The sequence below is a fragment of the Hemitrygon akajei genome, unplaced genomic scaffold (genome assembly GCF_048418815.1).
Source record: "Hemitrygon akajei unplaced genomic scaffold, sHemAka1.3 Scf000039, whole genome shotgun sequence".
Taxonomy (NCBI): Eukaryota; Metazoa; Chordata; class Chondrichthyes; order Myliobatiformes; family Dasyatidae; genus Hemitrygon; species Hemitrygon akajei.
In genome coordinates this window covers 8,672,190-8,695,310 of record NW_027331925.1, presented here as the reverse complement: position 1 = coordinate 8,695,310, position 23,121 = coordinate 8,672,190, and the positions used below count along the sequence as shown (strand labels likewise).

Here is a 23,121-nt window from a genome sequence, read left to right as displayed (position 1 = left end):
GTCAGTTATGGAAGGGATAAAAAAAATAATTAAGGAGAATGGGACATGATAATGAAAAATTCACTAAACCAAAAAAATTTCTAAATTGAGACCAGATCCTTAAACTTTGCTATTCCCACAACCAATGGACACATTATAATGGTTCTTGAGTTCACTGAATTTACAATATAATCAAATCCCAGGATTATACATGGTGATGTGCCTATACTTTGATAATAAATTTACTTTGCACATTTTAAATTGTACATTTCAATTTGTAAATAACTCTGAAACACAAGAACTCAGTCTGCCGGGTAAATTATTTTGTTCTGATCTGAATGGTAGGCCCCAACACTGTGACCCGTCTTTCGAGGCACACCAATTACTGGAAATATTCCTGAATTGAACTGGAAAGCCTCAAATACTCTGTCTCTCTGCTCAAGCGTGCCAATACCTGTAGAGAGACAGACACAGACAGACAGACAGACACACACACACACACACACATATACACACACACACACACACACACACACACACACACACACACACACACACACACACACACACACACACACACACACACACACACACACACACACACACACACACTTAAAAACGTCGACAATCATATCAGTGTCCAAAAATACCAGGGTGACCTGCCTCAACAACTATCGCCCAGTGACGCTCACTACTGTGATGAAGTGGTTTGAGGGGATGGTCATGGTCAATCAACTCCTGTCTGTGTGCAGGGACCCACTGCAATTTGCCAATCGCCAAAATCTGTCAACAATTCTCACTGGCTCACACTCGGCCTTCGATCACCAGGATAAAAAACAATACACAAGTCAGGCTGCTGATTACAGCTCAGCGTTCAACACAATCAGACCCTCAATTGTAATCAACAAGCTCCAAAACCTGGGCCTCTGTACCTCCTTCTGCAACTGGATCCTCACCAGGAGACCACAGTCTGTGTGGATCAGAAATAACATCTCCTCCTTGCTGACAATCAACACTGGCACACCTCAACGATGTGTGCTCAGCCCACTGCTCTACTCTCTCTACACCACGTCTGTGTGGCTAGGCTCATCTATAAACTTGCCGATGACACAACTATAGTTGGTGGAATTTCAGACGGTGACGAGGAGGAGTACAGGAGTGAGATAGATCAGCAAGTTGAGTGGTGTCGCAGCAACAACCTTGCACTCAGCATCATGAAGACAAAGGAATTGTTTGTGGATTCAGGAAGGGGAAGTCGAGGGAACACACACCAATCCTCATCGTAGGATCAGAAGTGAAAAGGGTGAGCAGTTTCCATTTCCTGCCTGTCAACATCTCTGAGGAACTATCCTGGGCCCAACTTATTGATGCAGTTACAATGAAGGCACAACATCGGCTATATTTCATTCGGAGATTGAGGGGAATCGGTCTGTCACTAAAGACACTTGCAAATTTCTACAGATGTACTGTGGAGAGCATTCTAACTGGTTGCATCACTGCCTGGTGTGGAGAGGCCACTGCACAGGATTGGAAAATGCTGCAGAAAGTTGTAAACTCAGCCAGCTCCTTCATGGGCACTGGACTCCACAGCATCCAGGACAGATTCAAAAGATGATGCCACAAAAAGGTGGCATCCATCATTAAGGACCCCCATCACCCAGGACATGCCTTCGTCTCATTGCTACCATCAAGGAGGATGTACAGGACCCTGAGGACACTCTCACCAGTTCAGGAACAGCTTCTCCCCCACCATCAGATTTCTGAATGGACAATGTGCCGATAAACACTTCCTCAGAATTTCCCCTCACTTTTTGCACGACATTTTAAATATAATTTTACACATACTAATTGTAATCTGTAGTTTTTATTACCAAATATTGCAATCTACTGCTGACAAATTTCACCACATATGCCGGTGATATTAAACCTGATTCTGATACGCAAACACACACAGCTGGGCTCAGACATACAACACTCCCACATTCCTCCCTTTGTGACACCCTGCTTGCTCCGTGGCCCCCGGTATGAAGCTCAAACTGTTGCAACACCTGCCCTTTAAATTCATGGCTGAGGCTGTGTTGTGTCTGTTCACTGTTTGAGTTCGATATTAAATGAAGAGCATTGAATGGGAAGGAAGGTTTGAATAGAAGAATAAAGATCCCCTCTGAAGGTATATGGGGTCCTGGTGACAGCGTACATGGAACACTGTGCACAGGTCTGGTCTCCATCCCGGAGTCAGCCTGTGGGATGAAGGGAATGAAGAGATTTCCCAGATTGATTTAGGAGGTGAGGTAGTGTCCTCGGAGAGATTATACTGACTGGGCCTGTCTCAAAATTAGAGAAATAAAAGGTCGTCTGACTGAGACAGACAGTCTCACAGGGTATTGACAGGGTAGAGGCAGGAGTGATGTTTCCTTTGCCTCTGGTGAGGAATGGGGGTCACTGAATCCGAGGTCATCTCAGCAGGACCCTAATTCGAAGGACAAATTTTGGGGCTCTGCGATGCTGGGAACGTTGCACGAAAGTGGCGCTGAGGTCAAAGATCAGGCATGTTCTGAGTGAAAGGCGGAACAGGCACAAAGGGCCGAATGGCCTGCTCCTGTTTCCTTTTTCTAAAGTCCGAGTTTACCTTTGCGCCTGGTTCTCCCTTGACCTTCAGCCTGTCCTTTTGCACAGGGGAGCGCTCACAGCACCGGAGTTCCATCGGCAGCCGCTGCGGGACAGCTCCCGTATCCCAGCAGCAGGAGGCAGGTCTGGGAGGAAACTCCGGACAATAGGCCCCGATCTACGGCGGGGAAAGACCGGGCACCCTCTGTGTGGCTGAAATATCTGACGGAATCTCCGCCCGAATCTTCACCTCCGCCATCGGAAGGATTCAAAACTCCGGCCGTTGTTGCAGCCTTTACCCGGGGAGCTGCTCCCAATCTCGGGTCTCTCACCGGGTCCACTCGTTCCCGATTCCAAACTTCGGTCCGCCCAGCGTCCCGCCCACTGACACTCCTCAGCCAATGGAGGCAGGATTCTCCCAGCGGTGTTCTCTGATTGGCTGTGAGTGTATCCGAGGGCGGACTGCTGCCGGAAGCTGGAGATGTCAGTCACTGTTTGTTCTCAGAATCAAAGCAAGTTCCCCGAGGCTCAAAGTTCAAAGTAAATTTTATTATTTTTTTTAATGAACACAAACAAAAACAGAAACACCAAACATATGCTAACAAAGCCAGGGAATCACACAAAAGCAGGAACAGATATATAACTATTAACTTTAAATATACAATTGAAGAAGGAAATCCGCTCTAAATACTGTTGGACAGAAGGAACTGTATCTAAGAGGAGTCACAAAACAGGAACATTTACAGAGATAACCCAAAACGTTCACAGATTTGTACAGTCTTTACAGCTTTCTGTTTATGGGAAGTTTTCAGAGTATAAACGTATAGTTTGAAGTCTGATGTAGAAAATATAAATGAAGGTTTCTTATTGCTGTGATTGCATTTATGGATATAAAATTTGCTGTAAATTAACAAAATATTTATGATAAAGAAATGATCCCTATGAGATTTGGTATTATTAGTAAAACCAAATAAGACATTTTCAAAACAAAAAGTTAAATCCACTTTAATATATTGATCTATAAATTGACAAACATCAACCCAAAATGTTTTAACACATTCACAATCCCAAAACAGATGAAATAAATCTCCTGGATGTAAACCACAAAATGAACAGTTAGTTTCAATATCAGAATTAACCCTTGTCAAATAAATATTGTTTGGATAATATCTATGTATGATTTTAAATAAGCCCCAAATACTCCCCAACCTCAGATTCCCCAAGTGACTATTCCAAAAACTAACAGAGTACATATGTCACCACACACAACTCCTACAAACATACAGAGCAAAGCTACAGAACGGTAACTATATCTGGATCACTGAAAGATCAACCAGAGTGCGGAAGACAACAAACTTCGCCAATGCAAATAAATAACGAATATGAAATAACCGCAGCGGCTGCTGATAGATGTCCGGTGCTCTCAGTGCTCACTGTTCAATTTGACAGGACAAGAAACAGTGAGGCACAAAGGTAAACTCGTGTTTCAGAAAATAAGAAATGAAAAGGCGTGGCCGTTCGGTCCCCTGCGGCTCTTCTGCCCTTCACTCAGAACATGCATGACTTTTGACCTCAGCACCACTTTCCTGCAACTTCCCATCACCGCTGAGCCCCAGGATATGTCTATTCAATTTAGAAACCTTGTGGAGATAATTGCAATGATTCACTACACTCTGGGTGAGGAAGTTTCTCCTCATCACAGTCCTGCTGAGTTGTCCTCGGATTTTGAGTCCGTGACCTCGGATTCCACACTTTATGGGAAACATCATTCCAGCCCTTCCGCTGTAAATATCCTGTGAGATTGTATTTCTCTAATTCTGAGACAGGAATGTGATCTGTCTCAGACCAACCACCTCTTATTTCACTCATTTTGAGACAGTCCCAGTACGATGATTTGTTGTGGGAGCATCTCTATGGACAGCAAGTGAGTGCAGTTATCCTGTGTTGTTCCACAGACTGATGGCTGAGGGGTAGTAACTGTTCCTGACCCTGGTGGGGCGAGTCCTGAGGCCCTTGTACATTCTACCTGATTGCAACAGTGAGAAAAGAGACTGCCTGTGTGGTGAGCCTGATCACAGCCGCCTGTATCACCATCCCCTCTGACCTGCCCTATCCGGGACCAAAGGGATTGTGGAGAGTAAATGTGGTACTCTGTCAAGTATCACTGTGATCCGTCCCCTCTGGCCTGCCCTATCCGGGACAAAAGGGATTGTGTAGAGTAAATGTGGTACTCTGACGAGTATCACTGTGATCTGTCCCCTCTGGCCTGCCCTATCCAGGACCAAAGGGATTGCGGAGAGTAAATGTGGTACTCTGTGGAGTATCACTGTGATCTGTCCCCTCTGGCCTGCCCTATCTGGGACCAAAGGGATTGCGGAGAGTAAATGTGGTACTCTGTCGAGTATCACTGTGATCTGTACCCTCTGGCCTGCCCTATCCGGGACCAAAGGGATTGTGGAGAGTAAATGTGGTACTCTGTCGAGTATCACTGTGATCCGTCCCCTCTGGCCTGCCCTATCCGGGACCAAAGGGATTGAGGAGAGTAAATCTGGTACTCTGTGGAGTATCACTGTGATCTGTCCCCTCTGGCCTGCCCTATCCGGGACCAAAGGGATTGTGGAGAGTAAAGGTGGTACTCTGTCGAGTATCACTGTTACCCTGTGTTACTCTGTCGAGGGGCTGTCTTCCTGCCCCTTATTATTCTTGTCTGTGATTGCAATGCGACAATCTCTGGCCCAATGTCCCCTCTTTCTACAAACCCCGTTTCTGTCCTTTGGCAAGTATCCTCTTCATCTGCACCGTCCGCACGATCCTGCCACCCGTTCTGGGTTCTTCGTCGGGATCCGAACTCCATCTCCTCACAACCGGTTCTCTGTGCACACTCTCGCTTTGCCGCAGTCCCTTTAAAGAGTCAATTGCACTCCATATTCATCAGAATTTATGTCACCCAGGGCCAGGTCTGACACAGCGAATTGAGATTAGTTAACTTAAAGGAGTGGGCAGGCTTGGGTCTGAGACAGTTTAGAAAAGTCTGCACTGCCAGCTGGACATACTGATCTGTCCAGGGGTTTGCCGGCATTGGACTCTCACCTATCCTTAAAACAAGCTATCAAGTACGCAAGGGATTCTCCTTTTTTCTGTAGTTATCAGGTAAATTCAGCAAAATCCGCGTGCAGTCGGGCTGTCATTCAAATGGGTTCCCTTACTTCAGTGACCCACCGTGCCATGGCTTGTATTACATCAGCCCCTCTGGTGGCTCCCGGTCACTTTCGGGCATCTGCCTGGGAAAGGGGAACCCACTCCCTGTCCCTGCCCGAGAGGTTCCATATATAACCCTGAGGAGTGGCACAAGTCCCCGGGCAGGGTCTGGAAAGGGGAACCCACTCCCTGTCCCTGCCAGAGAGGTTCCATATATAACACAGAGGAGTGCAGGCAAGTCCACGGGCAGGGTCTGGAAAGGGGAATCCTCTCCCTGTCCCTGCCTGAGAGCTTCTATATATAACCCTGAGGAGTGACACAAGTCCCTGGGCAGGGTCTGGAGAGTTTGGGAAGTCTGTGTGAGCCAATTATGGAACGCCATTGGTTTTTCTAGCGGGTCAGAAGCATCACTAATCATACTCCGTGACTCACTGGAGTCCAGGGCTTTGAAATTGGAATATCTCCCACCATTATTCGGAGAAACTGTCTGAAATTTCCCCGAAAGATCTATCTACTGTCTCAGATCTTATTCCCTTTGATTTTGTTATCTGCCGTGTCTGTCCCCGGCTAACAGGTGTTAATTCGGGGATCCATTCCGTCCCGGCCCCTCCGGGCGTGGAAACAACAACCGATGCAGAGGGAGCCTTGACGGGTGGTTATCGAGGCCGCTGTTGGACGTCTGCAGCTACTTCAATGACCTCTGAGGGGTCTCCAATTGATCACACAGGGAAGGGAGCAGAAGGAGCCGGCAACTGTGGCCACCAGAAATATTGGTGCATATTGGACCAATAGCATAGGTAGGAAAGGTGCGGTCCTCAATAGATATACAAGCGTATTAGGGAGTGACGTAGAACACTGAAAAGAGACCTTAAGCGTAGTGATGCCTCGATTCTGCCTGAGCCACGTGCCAGTGAAGGTAAGAACAGGATGATTGACAGATGACAGTGTGGCTGTGAAACTGGTGCGGAGTGGCAGGGTCCGGGATCATTAGTGAACATAGGACCTGTACAACAGGGACTGTTTACACCTGAACTTGTGGGGTGGGGGTGGGGAGGGACAGTGTCTGCTGATATCCATGCGGGTAGGATTGTTACAGCTGTCCGAGAGGTTTTAAACTAATTTGGCAGCAGATCTGATCTGGAGTGATAGGGCTGAGGAGAATGTTGTTAGTTTTCAAACAGCGGCAGTGTGTAGTGAGACTGCCACCATTGAGATTGAGAGGCTGACGATAGGGCAACATTTCAGTGGGCAGGATGAGTTTCAATGCAAAAGGGTGAGAAAATGAGAAAGGTGATGAATACAGAACTGAAGGTTTTATATTTGAATGTGAGCAATACATGGAGTAAGGGAGATGAACTTGTGTCACATTTACAGATTGGCATTGTGGGCATCACTGAATGATGGCTGAAGGAAGATTATAGCTGGGAGCTTCATGTCCGAGGATACAGATTGTACTGAATGGAGAGGCAGGTAGGCAGAGGGGTGGGGAGGTTTTGTATGTAAAAATGAAATCAAATCTTCTAACTGGTGAAATGGGATTGCAAGGTTTAGAATACTGACATATAGTGGGTGAATACTGATGCACTACGTTTTGAATTTACTTTTATAAATACTTATTGTGATTTATACTTTTTATTACTATGTATTGCAATTTACTGTTGTCACAAAACAACAAATTTCACCACATATGCCGGTGATATTAAACCTGATTCTGATACACAAACACTCACAGCTGGGCTCAGACATACAACACTCCCACATTCCTCCCTTTGTGACACCCTGCTTGCTCCGTGGCCCCGGTATGAAGCTCAAACTGTTGCAACACCTGCCCTTTAAATTCATGGCTAAGGCTGTGTTGTGTCTGCTCACTGTTTGAGTTCGATATTAAATGAAGAGCATTGAATGGGAAGGAAGGTTTGAATAGAAGAATAAAGATCTCCTCTGAAGGTATATGGGGTCCTGGTGAGAGCGTACATGGAACACTGTGCACAGGTCTGGTCTCCCTCCCAGAGTCAGCCTGTGGGATGAAGGGAATGAAGAGAAGCTTTCAGAGATTGATTTGGGGGGTGCGGTAGTGTCCTCAGAGAGATAACACTGACTGGGCCTGTCTCAAAATTAGAGAAATAACAAGTGGTCTGACTGAGACAGACACAGTAAGGGAGATGAACTTGTGTCACAGTTACAGATTGGCATTGGGGGCATCACTGAATGGTGGCTGAAGGAAGATTATAGCTGGGAGCTTCATGTGCAAGGATACAGACTGTACTGAATGGACAGGCAGGTAGGCAGAGGGTTGGGGAGGTTCTGTATGTAAAAATGAAATCAAATCTAACTGGTGAAATGGGATTGCAGGGTTTAGAATACTGACATATAGGGGGTGAATACTGATGCACTCAGATATTTTCTATTTTATATTTGTAATTACTTTTTTTTTGGTGATCTGTTTTCACATTGACACAAGAAAGTTTTTGTTCTGTTGATCAGTGTGAATAAAACAAATCTAAATGCACTCTGTCTCAATGTTGTAAAACAATAAAAGATGAAAACTTCCAAGGTGGCCGCATACTTTTTATAAACACTGCAAGTGCAATTACGAAGAAAGCACGGCAGTGCCTCTCCTTCCTTTGAAGTTTGCAAAGCTGCAGCATGACATCGAAAACTTTGACAAACATCTACAGATGTGCGGTGGAGAGTAGCTGCATCGTGGCCTGGTATGGAAACAGCAAAGCCCTTGAAAGGAAAATCCTATACAAAGTAGTGGATACGGCCCAGTACATCACGGGTAAAACCCTCCCCTCCACCGAGCACATCTCTATGGAGTGCTGTCACAGGAAAGCAGCATCCATTATGAAGGACACACACCAACAAGGACATGCTTTCTTCTCACTGCTGCCATCTGGAAGAGGGTGCGAGATCCTCAGGCCCACACCACCAGGTCAGAAACAGCGACTACCCCTGAACCATTAGGCTCTCGAACCAGAGGCCATAACTTCACTGAAATTCAGTAACCCCTTCACTGAACCATTCCCACAACCTCTGGACTCACTTTCTAGGACTCTTCATCTCATGTTCTTTATCTTTATTTCTCATTTATTTATTATTATTATTTCCTTTACATTCACAGTTTATTGTCTTTTGCATTTAGTTTCTTGTCTGTCCTGTTGGGGTCGGTCTGTCAGTGATTCTATTATGGCTCTTGGATTTCCTGAATTTACCCCAAAAAATGAAACTAAGATGACATGATTAAACTTTGATAATAAATTTACTTTGTAGATTTTAAATTGTACATTTAAATTTGTAAACATCTCTCAAACTCAAGAGTGGGATATGAGCTCTAAATGTTCACCATCTGCTGGGTAAATTATTTTGTTCTGATCTGAATGGTCGCCCCATTACTGTGGCCCCAGTTACTGGAAACATTCCTGAATCGAACTGGGAAGCCATGGATTCTCTGTTTCAAACGGACACACACACACACACACACAATGGTGACAATCAAGAACAGGGTGAACTGCCTCCAGACATGTGATGACACACTGTAACATACAAATTCTTCAATGTGCACACGCTCCTTCAATGTGTATACACACCACACGGATATTTACCATAATCAACACACACACACACACACACACACACACACACACACACACACACACACACACACACACACACACACACACACACACACACACACACACACACACACACACACACACACAAAGAACAGGGTGAGCTGCCTCCATGACTATCACCCAGTGGTGCTCACATCTGCTGTGATGAAGAGCTTTGAGGGGTTGGTCATGACTAGAATCAACTCCTGTCTGTGCATGGACCTGGACCCACTGCAATTTGCCGATCGCCACAATATGTCTACAGCAGATGCAATCTCACTGACTCTCCACTCAGCCTTGGATCACCAGGATAAAAGCAATACTCAAGTCGAGGGAACACACACCAGTACTCATCGTGGGATCAGAAGTGAAAAAGGTGAGCAGTTTCCATTTCCTGCCTGTCAACATCTCTGAGGAACTATCCTGGGCCCAACATATTGATGCAGTTACAATGAAGGCACCACATCGGCTATATTTCATTCGGAGATTGAGGGGAATCGGTCTGTCAATAAAGACACTTGCAAATTTCTGCAGATGTACTGTGGAGAGCATTCCAACTGGTTGCATCACTGCCTGGTATGGAGAGGCCACTGCACAGGATCGGAAAATGCTGCAGAAAGTTGTAAACTCAGCCAGCTCCTTCATGGGCACTGGACTCCACAGCATCCAGGACACATTCAAAAGATGATGCCACAAAAAGGTGACATCCATCATTAAGGACCCCCATCACCCAGGACATGCCTTCGTCTCATTGCTACCATCAAGGAGGATGTACAGGGGCCTGGAGACAGACTCACTGGTTCAGGAACAGCTTCTTCCCCTCCATCATCAGATTTCTGAATGAACAATGAACTCAAGAACATTTCCTCAGGATTTTCCCTCCGGTTTTGCAATACGTTTTGAATTTACTTTTATAAATACTTATTGTAATTTATACTTTTTATTATAAAACGTTGTCACAAAACAACAAATTTCACCACATACGCCGGTGATATTAAACCTGATTCTGATACACAAACACACACAGCTGGGCTCAGACATACAACACTCCCACATTCCTCCCTTTGTGACACCCTGCTTGCTCCGTGGCCCCCGGTATGAAGCTCAAACTGTTGCAACACCTGCCCTTTAAATTCATGGCTGAGGCTGTGTTGTGTCTGTTCACTGTTTGAGTTCGATATTAAATGAAGAACATTGAATGGGAAGGAAGGTTTGAATAGAAGAATAAAGATCTCCTCTGAAGGTATATGGGGTCCTGGTGAGAGCGTACATGGAACACTGTGCACAGGTCTGGTCTCCCTCCCGGAGTCAGCCTGTAGGATGAAGGGAATGAAGAGAAGGTTTCAGAGATTGATTTGGGGGGGAGGTAGTGTCCTCGGAGAGATTACACTGACTGGGCCTGTCTCAAAATTAGAGAAATAACAAGTGGTCTGACTGAGACAGACACAGTCTCACAGGGTATTGACAGGGTGTGGCAGGAATGGCGTTTTTCTTCACTGGCTGTTGAATAAAGGGTCACAGACTCAGAATCCGATGTCATCTGATAGGACTTAGATGAGGAGTGTGGCAAATCTTTGGATTTTTTCCCCACAAGTTTTCTAAATTCATAAGGAATATTGAAAGGATGAGCGAAGATGGGAACGTTGCAGGAAAGTGTCACTGAGGTCAAAGATCAGCCATGTTCGGAGTGAAAGGCAGAACAGGGGCAAGGGGCCGAATGGCCACGCCTGCTGCAGTTTCTTATTCTCTAAAGCACGAATTTACCTTTGCGCCTTGTTCTCCCTTGGCCTTCAGCCCGTCCGGTTGCACAGGGGAGCGGTGAAAGCACCGGAGATCCATCGGCAGCCGCTGCGGGTCAGATCCGGGCTCCCAGCAGCAGGAAACAGGTCTGGGAGGAAACTCCCGACAACAGGCCCCGACCCTCGACGGGGAAGACCGGGCACCCTCCGTGCAGCTGAAACATCTCACGGAATCTCTGCCATGGGAAGGCCGGTGTTGCAGCCTTTACCCGAAATTTAGCTCCCGATCTCCGTCCTCTCCCCGGGTCCACTCGCTCTCAGCTCCAAACCTCGGACCAATCCGAACATTCAGCATCCCGCCCACTGGCACTCAGCCAATGGCAGCAAGACTCTCCCAGCGATGCCGCTGATTGGCTGTAAGTGTGTTTGATAGGCTGCAACCGGGAGCTGGAGATGTCAGTCACAGTTTGTTCTCAAAATGGAAGGAATTTCCCCGAAACTCAAAGTTCAAAGTAAATTTTATTACCAGAGTTCAGGTAAGTCACCACATACAACCCCGAGAAGCATTTTGCTGCGGACACAGAGACAATTTACAGAATAGTAACTATAACTGGATCAGTGAAAGATCAGTCAGAGTGTAGAAGACAACAAACTGTGCAAATGAAAATATAAATAAATAGCAATAAATAACGGGACATGAAATAACCGCAGCTGCTGCCCACGGATCTCCGGAGCTCTCACCGCTCCCCTGTGCAATCCACCGGCTGAAGGCCAAGAGAGAACAAGGTGCAAAAGAAAACTGGTGATTTATAAAATAAGAAACAGGAGGAGGCGTGGCTATTCGGCCCCTTGCGCCTGTTCTGCCCTTCACTCAGAACATAAAACCATAAGACACAGGAGCAGAATTAAGCCGCCTGGCCCATCGAGTCTGCTCCGCCATTCGATCCTGGATGATTCTTTTTCCCTCCTCAATCCCAGTTCCCGGCTTCTCCCCGTAACCTTTGCTGTCATGTCCAATCAAGAACCTATCAATCTCCGCCTTAATGACACCCAACGAGGTAGCCTCCACAGCTGCATGTGGAAACAAATTCTACAAATTTACCACGCTTTGTCTAAAGACATTTCTCCGTATCTCTGTTTTGAAAGGGCGCCCCCCTATCCTGAGGCTGTGCCCTCAGGTCCGAGACTCTCACCCCATGGGTAACATCCTCTCCACATCTACTCTGTCTACCTTTTAATGTTCAAAAGGTATCAATCAGATCCCCGTCACCCATTTGAATTCAATCGAGTACAGACCCACAGCCATCAAACGTATAATAACCCTTTCATTCCTGGAATCATCCTTGTGAAATTTATCTGAAACCTCTCCATGTCTGACCTTTGACCTCAACACCACTTTCCTGCGATGTCCCCATCAGCGCTGAGCCCCAGAATATGTCTATTGAATTTAGAAACCCTGTGGAGGAGATTCCAAAGATTCGCTGCACTGGTGCGGAAATTTCTCCTCATCTCAGTCCTGCTGAGGTGAACTGTGATATTCAGTCTGTGAACCCTGGTTCCACAGCCCAACCAGGGGAAACATCATTCCTGCCCCGACCCTGTCAATATCCTGTGAGATTGTGCCTGTACCTTTAACTTCTCTAATTCTGAGACAGGCCCAATGCGATCAGTCTCAGTCTGGGTGGGGACCTTAGATTTTGAGTCTGTGAGACCCTCCCAGCCAGGGGAGCCATCATTCCTGCCCCTACCCTGTACATACCCTATGGAAATGAGTCTGTCCCAGTCAGAACACCTCTTATTTCGCTAATTCTGAGAAAGGCCCAATGTGATAACTTGTTGCAGAAGCATCTCAATGGATGGGCAAGCGAGTGTATTTCTACTGCACTGTTCAAGAGCCTGATGGCTGAGGTGTAGAAACTGTTCCTGAACCTGGTGGTGCGAGTCCTGAGGCTCTTGTACGTTCTCCCTGATTTCAGCAGCGAGAAAAGAGCCTGGCCTGGGTGGTGAGCATCTCTGATGGTGGATGCTGCTCTACTCCGACAGCGTTTCATGTCGATGTGCTCAGTGGTTGGGAGGATCCACCCGGGATGTACCGGGCCGAATCCAACACCTTGCGTAGGTTTATCAGGAGGGCGATGAACTACTTTGATCATCGTGCCAAATCCTACCAGGCTGGAGACGAGAGGGGCCCTCCCAGTCTGATCCTTTCTGCATGCCCGGAGATCACTCCCATAGCGCGCTGCCCCGAGATTACTGCAGTGGAGACGAGAGGGGCCCTCCCAGTCTGATCCTTGCTGCATGCCCGGAGATCACTCCCACAGCGCGCTGCCCCGAGATTACTGCAGTGAAGACGAGAGGGCCCCTCCCAGTCTGATCCTTGCTGCATGCCCGGAGATCATTCACACAGCGCGCTGCCCCGAGATTACTGCAGTGGAGACGAGACGGTCACTCGCCTTTTTGCGGACTGTGGGCTGGCGAAGATCCGTGGATAAAGATGCAAGGGCCTGTGCCACAGCAGTTGCGTGACAGGAGGCTCACTGATTCTCGGGTAAAGGCATTGCACGGTTTATCCCTGTGAATATTTCATGGCAAATAATGCTTATTTTGAATTAAATAAAAACATCAAAGTCTGGGCTCTGTCTAGAATTGTGGAAACTGGCCTTTCACTGGAGCTGGGACAGACATGGGTAAAGTCAGAAAGTTTCTTCAGGACTTCACCGACCAAAAAAATGTTTCCCACCCTGTGACGTGGAATGTCCAGTCCTGTACTTTCCCCTGCAGCCACAGTATCTGTCTTGTCACAGCATAATATTCTCTCGACATCTCCACTTTCATGGCATGTACTAATTTAATAGTTGTTTAAATAGTTACTTAAAACCGGTTTTACACCCCAGTCTGACTCTCCATGCACCTCGAGAAAAAAACTCTTTAAAAACGAGCTGCTGGAGCAACTCAGCGGATCAGGCAACATCTGAGGGAAATGGCAATCGAGATTTCGGGTTGGGACAGTCCAGCTGAAGGATCTCGACCTGAAAGCCGATTTTACATTTCTTTCCAAAAATGCTGCCTGACCTGCTTAGTCCCTCAAGATTCTTACTCGCGATTCCAGCATCCGCAGTTTCTTGTGCCTCTCTTTTCAGAACTTGTCCTTTTCAGTCCTGCCTCAGACTGAACCAGACTCTTCTCTCCAGCTTCATTTCTGTTCTGCTTCTTTAGCCCATCACGCCTACCGGGGCACAGGCCGCAGTAGCTCGTCAGAGTCCCCTGTCCAGGGCCGGGGTTTGATCGGCCCTGTGGCTTCTCCTTTCACCACACGACTTCAATCGTCTTCCAGGGGAAGATCCTTCCGATCTCAGGGATGAGGCCTTTGGTGGTTCATTTGACATTTCTGTGCACTGCCATTTTTCGGGATGAAGTTACAAACCCCAGGCCCAACGCCGCTCCTTTCGCAGCCGGGCTTAGGCAGTCCACGGCCGAGTTTTCATTTATGCTCTGATCTGTTTAATGTATTGCTGATCTCACCCTGCGATGGAAATTACCACTATTACTTCCCATTGAACACATCCAGCAGAAGAATGTTCATTCCCTGAGACTGCAGCGCGCGTAGTGGACAATCGGGTTACTGCAGAGGATCAGCCCCTCCCCGAAAATGAAAGCATTCTGAATCAGGAAGTGCTGGAGTTAATATGGCTTCGAAAGGACCGATCGAGAGTTGGACCGAGGAGGCAATTTGTCCTGTCTGCCTGGATTTCTTCACCGATCCGGTGTCACTGGAGTGTGGACACAACTTCTGTCGCTCTTGTATCACACAGTATTGGGAAACGGAGGAGAGAAACTCCTGCCCGGAATGTAGAGAGGTGTTTGCTGACCGCACCCTCAGGGTGAATCGGGCCTTAGCAAATCTGGCTGGAAAAGCTCGAAATCTAAACCTGAATCCGAAAGGGAAGGAAAGTAAACGTCACTGCGAGGAACATGAGGAAGAACTGAAGCTGTTTTGTGAAACGGACAAGACACTGATCTGTCTGATCTGTAGAGATGCGGAGGAACACAAAGATCACCGCTTCATGCCGATTAAAGAAGCTGTTCAAATCTACACGGTAAAACTAACGTTAATTTAATACTTAACACATTTCCTTTGTCCTACATACCATCACAAGAGACTCCATAACCAACACATTATTCTTTGCAACTTCCGCCATCTCCAACGGGATTCTAGCATCTCTCCGTCCCACCGCCCACCTCCGCACCCCGCAACTCACCGCTCTCTATACGGATCGCGCTCTACGTACTGTATCGCCCTGATCTACTCACTCCTCCCCACTGATCTCCCTCCTGACTTTGATATCAGCAGCGGGACAAGTGCTACACCTGACTCCTAACCTCCTCCCTCGTCACCATTCAGGGCCGCAAACAGCCCAGTTCCTCCCGTTTCTTCCATGGTCGATTGTCCTCTCGTATTAGATTCCTTCTTCTCCAGCCCTTTACCTCTTCCACTTGTCCCCTCTCAGCTTCTCACTTCATCACCCTCCACCACGTTCCCCCTCATGTTGTCTCACCCGTCACCTGTCAGCTGGTTCTCGTCCCCAAACCTTTTTATTCTGGCTTCTGTCCCATTCCTTCCCAGTCCTAATGAAGGGTCTCATCCCGAAACACCGTCTGTTTATTTCCCCTGAATAGATGCTGCCTGACTCACTGAGTTCCTCCGGCATTTTGTGTGATAATTGGGTTTGATCACCTGTTTTTTTTAATGCATCTTTGTTTCTATTTCCTTCACTCTCTGACTTCCAGGATCAGCAAAAATCTTCCTTAGACTCTCTCACAAAAAAGGAATCAGACTTCCAGGAAAAGGAGCAGCAACAGAAAGAGAAGATTTCCGGAGTTCTGGTGAGGCTTCCTGAGCGGAATTTCTGATATTACTGTCGAGTTTTGCTCCATTTAGTGCAGAATAGCCGTGTATCGCAGCTCCAGTGACCTGGGTTCGATCCTGACCTCTGCTGTTGTTTGTGTGGAGTTTGCATGTTCTCCTTGTGACCATGACGGTTTCAGACACATTTCAAGGACATGCTGGATGAATGGTTAATTACAATTAACCCTGAGAAGGTCGAGGAGGGTGTATGTGAATCAGTTGGACGTTAATGGGTCAGTGAGGGAGAATAGGTTTCAGGAAAACGTGAGGGAATGTGGTTGACGGGAATGTCTCAGAAGTAGTATGGACCCCAATGGACCGAATGGTCACCTTAATGTCATCAGGAAATACAACACAGCAATGCAGTAAACTAATCTTCACCTTTCATTCGACAGGAACAGTCACACAGCGTTCAGTCCCACATCACATCCCAGTTTGCTGAACTGCGCCAGATTATCACTGAGAAAGAGCAGAGCTTACTCAGGGATCTCAGGACGGAAGAGGAGAGGATTCTAAATCCAATGGAGATAAATCTTCTGCAGATTCAAGAGAATATAAGGTTTATTCAGGAGGAAATCTCGAAGTTAAAGGAACAGATGGATCAAAAAGACAATGGGATATTTCTCAAGGTGAGCGATTACATTTCAATTTGTTTCTGTCAAATTGAACTAAATAAACAGTGGTACATTTGAAATAAACACAGCACAGCGGTCAATTCTACCAAATCAATTTCCGCTGCTGGTGACCTCACACAGAGTGTTCTCCTTGCATGACAAACCTCCAATCATTCAGCTAATGACATTCTAAATATCAGAGATAGATATTCGATCCTTCATCAGCAACATTTAAGCGATGAAATTTCAGCATAATTAATCATAAATTAAGCTGAAATGAATCGGTCAATGATGTGAACAGTAAGTCCAATTCTAATCAGATTTGTGTTTTTATTTATTTCAGGAGGAATCTCGTCAGAACAGGAGGTAGGACATGCTCTTTACTGAAACCCTGTATGGATTTGTAAAATACTTCAAAATTCCAGTTTATCACCCGCAGTTTAATATTTACAGAATCAGTGATGATGTCCTGGAATTGTCAGTGACAGATGAGGCGCTGCCGGTTGGAAAATTCGTTCACCCCTATTTGTTGAACACAGTGCTGAGAGAAACATTTGATGCTATTAAGCGAGGTAACATTTACAAAGATTATGTTTTCCTTATTCATGAAACACTGTTAAGTTGTAAGTTGAAGCAAGGATTGGCTGCGATAATGGTCTGAAGGGGAACTGAAGTTTATTCCACATCAACCCCACCGACTGGGAGGCATCACTGTCACATGGTCAGCTGGAGATGTCTGACCCCTGAACACACCAGCACAGGGTCACAATACAACTAATACACAGGGCTGGTAGATGAACCACTGTGTCCTGATCCCAGGCACACTGCACTAACATACCAAGACATGAATTTGAATCCTACCACAGAGCTGGGAATTTAATACTGACTTGATGATATTGTAGGGAATAAAAGCGAGTAAAAGCGAGTGTGGTGACAGGGATTGTCAGGAAAATGCACAAGTCCTTCGTGTGCAGTGAGTCCAGTGTCTGACTGTTGTTCGAGGCGGAAGAGGGGAGTGGTAGTGATAGGGGACTCAATCGTCAGGGGAACAGACAGGAGAATCTATGGATGTGAATGGGACACCTGAATGGTACGTTGCCTCCCAGGTGCCAGGGTCCGAGACGTCTCGGATCATGGCCGCATCATTTTGGAGAGGGAGGGAAAACAGCCAGATATCCTGGTGCATTTTGGGACAATGACATTGGAAGTAAAAGCAAAGAGGTCCTGAAAATAGAATTTGGAGAGCTTGGTAAAAAGTTCAGAAGCAGTATCCCCAGGGTTGTAATTTCTGGATTGCTGCCTGTGCCACGTGCTGGTGAGGGTAGAAACAGGATAATTTGACAGATAAACATGGCTGAAAAGATGGTGCTGGGGACAGGGATTTAGGTTCTTGGATCATTGGGATCTGTTCTGGTGGAGGAATGACCTGCTCAAAAGGGATGGGTCGCACCTCGACCCGAGGGAGAACAATATTCTCACAGAGAGGTTTGATAGATCTGTTGGGGAGGGTCTGAACTAATTTGGAGAGGGTTGAAACTGGAGTGAAGGGGTAAGATTGATGGTAAGCATGAAAAGATTGCGTGCAGTCAGACTGTCAGATAGGGCTGACAGATGTGAGGAGAAAATTGCAGCCAGCAGGGTGATTAGCAGTGCATTAGGGATGCAGAATTAAAAAGGGTAGCAGATACAGTACACAAAGTGTTATATCTCAATGCATGGAGTATGAGAAATAAGGTGGATGATCTTGTTACACTATTACAGATTGTCAGGTATGATGTTGTGGCCATCACGGAATCGTGGCTGAAGGATGGTTGTAGTTGGGAGCTGAATGTCCAAGGTTACACAATGTATCGGAGGATGGAAGGAAGGCTGATGGGGTGGTGTGGCTCTGCTGGTAAATCAGCAGCGAGATGTGACATAGGATTGGAAGATGTTGAATCCTTGTGGGTTGAGGTAAGGAACTGCAAAAGTAAAAAATGACACTGATGGCAGTCATATACAGGCCTCCCAACAGTCAGTGGGTTGAGGCCCACAGACTTGAAATAGAAAAGGCTGATGAAAAGGACAATGTTATGATAATCATGGGAGATTTCAACGTGCAGGGCAATTGGGAAAATCAGGTTGGTAAAGGATCTCAAGAGAGTGAGTTTGTTGAATGCAATGTGATGGCTTTCTAGAGCAGTTTGTCGTTGAGCCTACTCGGGGAACAGCTCTACTGGATTGGGTGTTATGTATTGAACAAGAGGTGAGAAGTTAAAAGAAACCTTAGGACTCACAACATGACTGAGTTCAACTTGAAATTTGATAAGGAGACAGTAAAGTCTGACATTGTAGTATTTCAGAGGAGTGAAAGAAATTACAGTGGTCTGAGAGAGGAGTTGGCCAAAGCAAATTGGAAGGAGATGCTGGCAGGGATGAGAGCGGAGCAGAAATGGTGTCAGTTCTGGGAAAATGAGGAAGGTGAAGGATAGATGTATTCGAAAAATAAATAAATACCCAAATGGCAAAATAGTACAACCGTGGCTGAGAAGGGAAGACAAGTTAATGTGAAGGCAAAAGAGAGGGAATACAACTAAACAAAAATTAGTAGGAAGACAGAGGATTGGGAAGCTTTTAAATATCTACAGAGAGGAACTAAAAGAATGATTGGGAGGGGAAAATTAAATGTGCATTGATTTGAATTGAATTGACTGTATTACTTACATCCTTCATATACATGAGGAGTAAATATCTTTATGTTATATCTCCGTCTAAATGTGCAATGTGCAATTTGTACTGATTTGTGACAAACAATATGTAAAACATGCTGGTGAATATAACTTAGAAATACAGTTGTCTCAGCACGAGTTAATCAGTCTGACGGCCTGGTTGAAGAAGCTGTCCCTGGAGCCTGTTGCTCCTGGCTTTTATGCTGCGGTACCGTATCCCGGATGGCAGTAACTGGTACAGTTTGTGGTTGGGGTGACCCTGGTCTCCAATGATCCTTCGGGCCCTTTTTACAATTAAGTCTTTGTAAAACTAGCTAGCAAACAATATCAAATTGTTTTTCAAGTATTGTAAAAAATGAAGTAGAGATGAGAGTGGAAATATGCCCGCTAGAAAATGCAGTCGAATATATAATAACGGGGGATAAAGAGATGGCAGATGAACTAAATGAGCATATTGCATCAGTCTTGACACTAACACTGTGCCCGGTGTTGAAGGGTGCGAGGGAAGAGAAGTAAGTGCAGTTACTGTTACAAGGGAGAAGGTGCTCAAAAAGCTGAAAGACCTAAAGGTACACAAGTCACCTGGACCAGATGAACTGCACCCTAGTGCTCTGAAAGAGGTTGTGGTAGACATTGTGGAGGCATTTGAAATGATGCATGGTGCCAGAGGACTGGAAAATTGCAAATTTCACTCAACTCTTTTAGTAAGGAGGAAGGCACCAGAAAGGAAATTATAGACCAGTTAACATCACCCCTATGGTTGTGAAGAAGCTAGTGTCAATTGTTAAGTATGAGGTAATGCAATACCTGGTGACCCTGGACAAGATAGGAAACGTCAGCATGGCTTCGTTAAGGGAATATTGTGCCTGACAAACATGTTGGGATTCTTTGAGGAGATTACAAGTAGGATAGATAAAGGGGATGCAGTGGATGTTGTATATTTGGAATCTCAGAAGGCCTTTGACAAGGTGCCATACGTGCAGCAAGTCAAGAGCTCATGGTATTACAGAAAAGTTACAGGCATGGTTAGGGTATTGGGGGATTGGTAGGAAACAGTGAACGAGAGAAAAGGGATCCTTTTCTGGTTGGCTTCCAGATACTAGTATTTCACAGGGGTCAGTGTCAGGACACCTTCATTTTATGCTGTATATCAACATTTAGCTGATGGAATAGACCATAAGATTTATGAGCAGAAATAGGCCATTCGGCCCATCCAGTCTGCTCCACCATTCAATCATGAGCAGATCCAATTCTTCCGGTCATCTCCACTCCCCTGCTTTCACCCCATTCCCTTTGATGCCCTGGCTAATCAAGAACCTATCTATCTCTGCCTTAAATTCAACTACTTGGCCTTAACAGCCACTTGTGGCAACAAATTCCACAGATTTTCCACACACTGACTAAAGCAATTTCTCCACATCTCAGTTCTGAAAGGACGTCCTTCAATCCTGAATTCGTACCCTCTTGTCCTAGAGTAGATGGCTTTGTTTCCAAGTTTGCAGATGATACGAAGATTGGTGGAGGGGCTAGTAGTGTTGAGGAAACAGTTAGGCTGCGCAAGGACTTGAATGAGGAGAATGGGAAAGAAAGTGGCAAATGATATACAATGTTGGAAAATGCATGGTCATGCACTTCGGTCGTAGAAATAATGTACAGATTATTTTTTAAATGGGGAGAATTTTTTTAAATTGAAAGTAAGGATGTGATGCGGAGGCTTTATAAGGCACTAGTGAAGCCTCACCTTGAGTATTGTGAACAGTTTTGGGCTCCTCATGTAAGAAAAGATGTGCTGGCATTGCAGAGTGATCATTTCATAAGGATGATTCCAGGAATGAAAGGGTTATCATATGAGGAACATTTGATAGCTCTGGGTCTGTTCTTACGGAAATTTCGAAAGATGAGGGCGGAACTCAAAGAAACCTGGAATGTTGAAAGGCCTATAAAGAGTTGATATGGAAAGGATGTTTCCCATGGTTAGGAGTCTACGACAAGAGGGCACAACCTCAAGACAGAGAGGCATCTATTTAAAACAGATGCGGAGAAATTCGAGCCAGCGGCTGGTGAATTTGTGGAACTTGTTGTGTGTACTTAAGGCAGAGCTTGATAGGTTCTAGATTGGGCACAGCATCAAAGGTTACGGGGAGAAGACCAGGTAGTGGGGCTGAGGAGGGAAAAAAAAGGATCAGCCATGATTGAATGGCGGAGCAGACTCGATAGGCAAATGGCCTAATTCTGCTCCTATGTTTTATGGTTATCAGACCACTACACTGAAGCATTGTGAGAATGAGCTCGGACACACCAACAAGCATTGACATGGGTCAAGATTTCATCTCAGGAGAAGCACACACAGCATAACCGGTCTGGCAAAGCTCCCTCACACACATACACAGGAAGGATTGGCAGATTGTAGTCAAAGCCTCAGCAATCTACGTTGTTATTTCCCTCAGTAACCTGGAAACCAATCTCCTCAGACACAGTCATTTATTTATATAAACAGCTCACACACATGTCATACATTGTCAGCACACACCAGACATGTGATGACACACTGTGACATAAATATACTTCAATGTGCACACTCTCCGTCAATGTGTGGTGCGCTCACACACACACACACACACATACACACACACACACACACACACACACACACACACACACACACACACACACACACACACACACACACACACACACACACACACACACACACACACACACATTACCAGACACAAATTCCCATTTATGAATACAATCTGCAGTCTTTACCCAGTCTGTCTGTTCTGAGGTATTGAGCTGCCCTCTGACATGATATCACTTCAACAGTTCAGAGACAGACTCCGGGATGAGATTCCTCAGGAGGATGATTTGGGAGGGTTTGATGAATGTCGAACCCACGGCCCAGTTCATCAATCTGCAAGACTAAGATGTCTTCTTGAGCATGTCCATTTTTATGTGTTTGCCCCATATTCCCCGAAGCATTTCCTATCTATGTACCTGTACAAATTTGTTTTAAAGTATTTTATTTATACCTGTTTCTACAGCGCCTGATGGCAAATTCCATTTACCCACCTTGCTCTCTGTGGGAATGTTACCCTTTAGATCCCTCATAAAATTTCCCCTTTCACATTGAATCTGAGCTTTCTGGTTCTGTACTCCCATTTCTCAGAAAATGACTCACTTTATCTGAGACCCTTATGAATGTATTTACCTCGATAAGGGGTCACCCCTCAACATCCTACACTACAGCTAAATAGCTCAAGCTTCGCTACTTTCTGCTTTTAACCCAAGCCCCCAGTCCTGCTAACATCCTCCTGAAGCCTCCTGTCCAGTGTAATGACATCCTCCCCATATTCGGGAACGGGAAATGCAGACAATGCTTCAAGTGTGGTCTATCATCGACATCAAAGGCCTTGTTTAAGTTCATGTGGACAGTGTGGAATAGGCTGATGAATACAGGACTGAAGGTGTTGTATTTGAATGCACCAGTATACGGAATAGGGTCGATGATGTTGTAGCACAGGTAGAGATTGGCAGGTACAACGTTGTTGGCATCACTGAGTTTTGGTGGAAAGGGGATCCTGGCTTGAAGCTGAACTTTAAAGGATACACCTTGTATTCAAAGGATAGGCAGGTAGGTAGGCGGAGAGGCTGGGGAGTGTCTGTTGGTAAGAAATGAAATGAAATCCTTCGAGAGAGGTGGCATAGGATTGGAAGATGGAGAATCATTGCGGGTAGAGTTACGAAAGTGCAAGG

At 45.9% G+C, this 23,121-nt stretch overlaps 2 protein-coding genes across 2 annotated transcripts in view; both read left to right on the top strand.

Moving 5' to 3' along the window:
• LOC140720270 (uncharacterized) overlaps positions 1-6,576 on the top strand; it is a 68,460-nt gene extending 61,884 nt beyond the window's left edge. Inside the window, exon 6 of the mRNA XM_073035139.1 lies at positions 6,359-6,576. Within this exon, the coding sequence (XP_072891240.1) occupies positions 6,359-6,576 (218 nt within the window). The remainder of the gene's footprint in view (positions 1-6,358) is intronic.
• Positions 6,577-11,615: 5,039 nt separating this feature from the next.
• LOC140720268 (zinc-binding protein A33-like) overlaps positions 11,616-23,121 on the top strand; it is a 42,761-nt gene continuing 31,255 nt past the window's right edge. Inside the window, exons 1-6 of the mRNA XM_073035138.1 lie at positions 11,616-11,673; positions 15,035-15,234; positions 15,926-16,021; positions 16,439-16,672; positions 17,001-17,023; positions 17,111-17,229. Of these exons, the coding sequence (XP_072891239.1) occupies positions 11,616-11,673; positions 15,035-15,234; positions 15,926-16,021; positions 16,439-16,672; positions 17,001-17,023; positions 17,111-17,229 (730 nt within the window). The remainder of the gene's footprint in view (positions 11,674-15,034; positions 15,235-15,925; positions 16,022-16,438; positions 16,673-17,000; positions 17,024-17,110; positions 17,230-23,121) is intronic.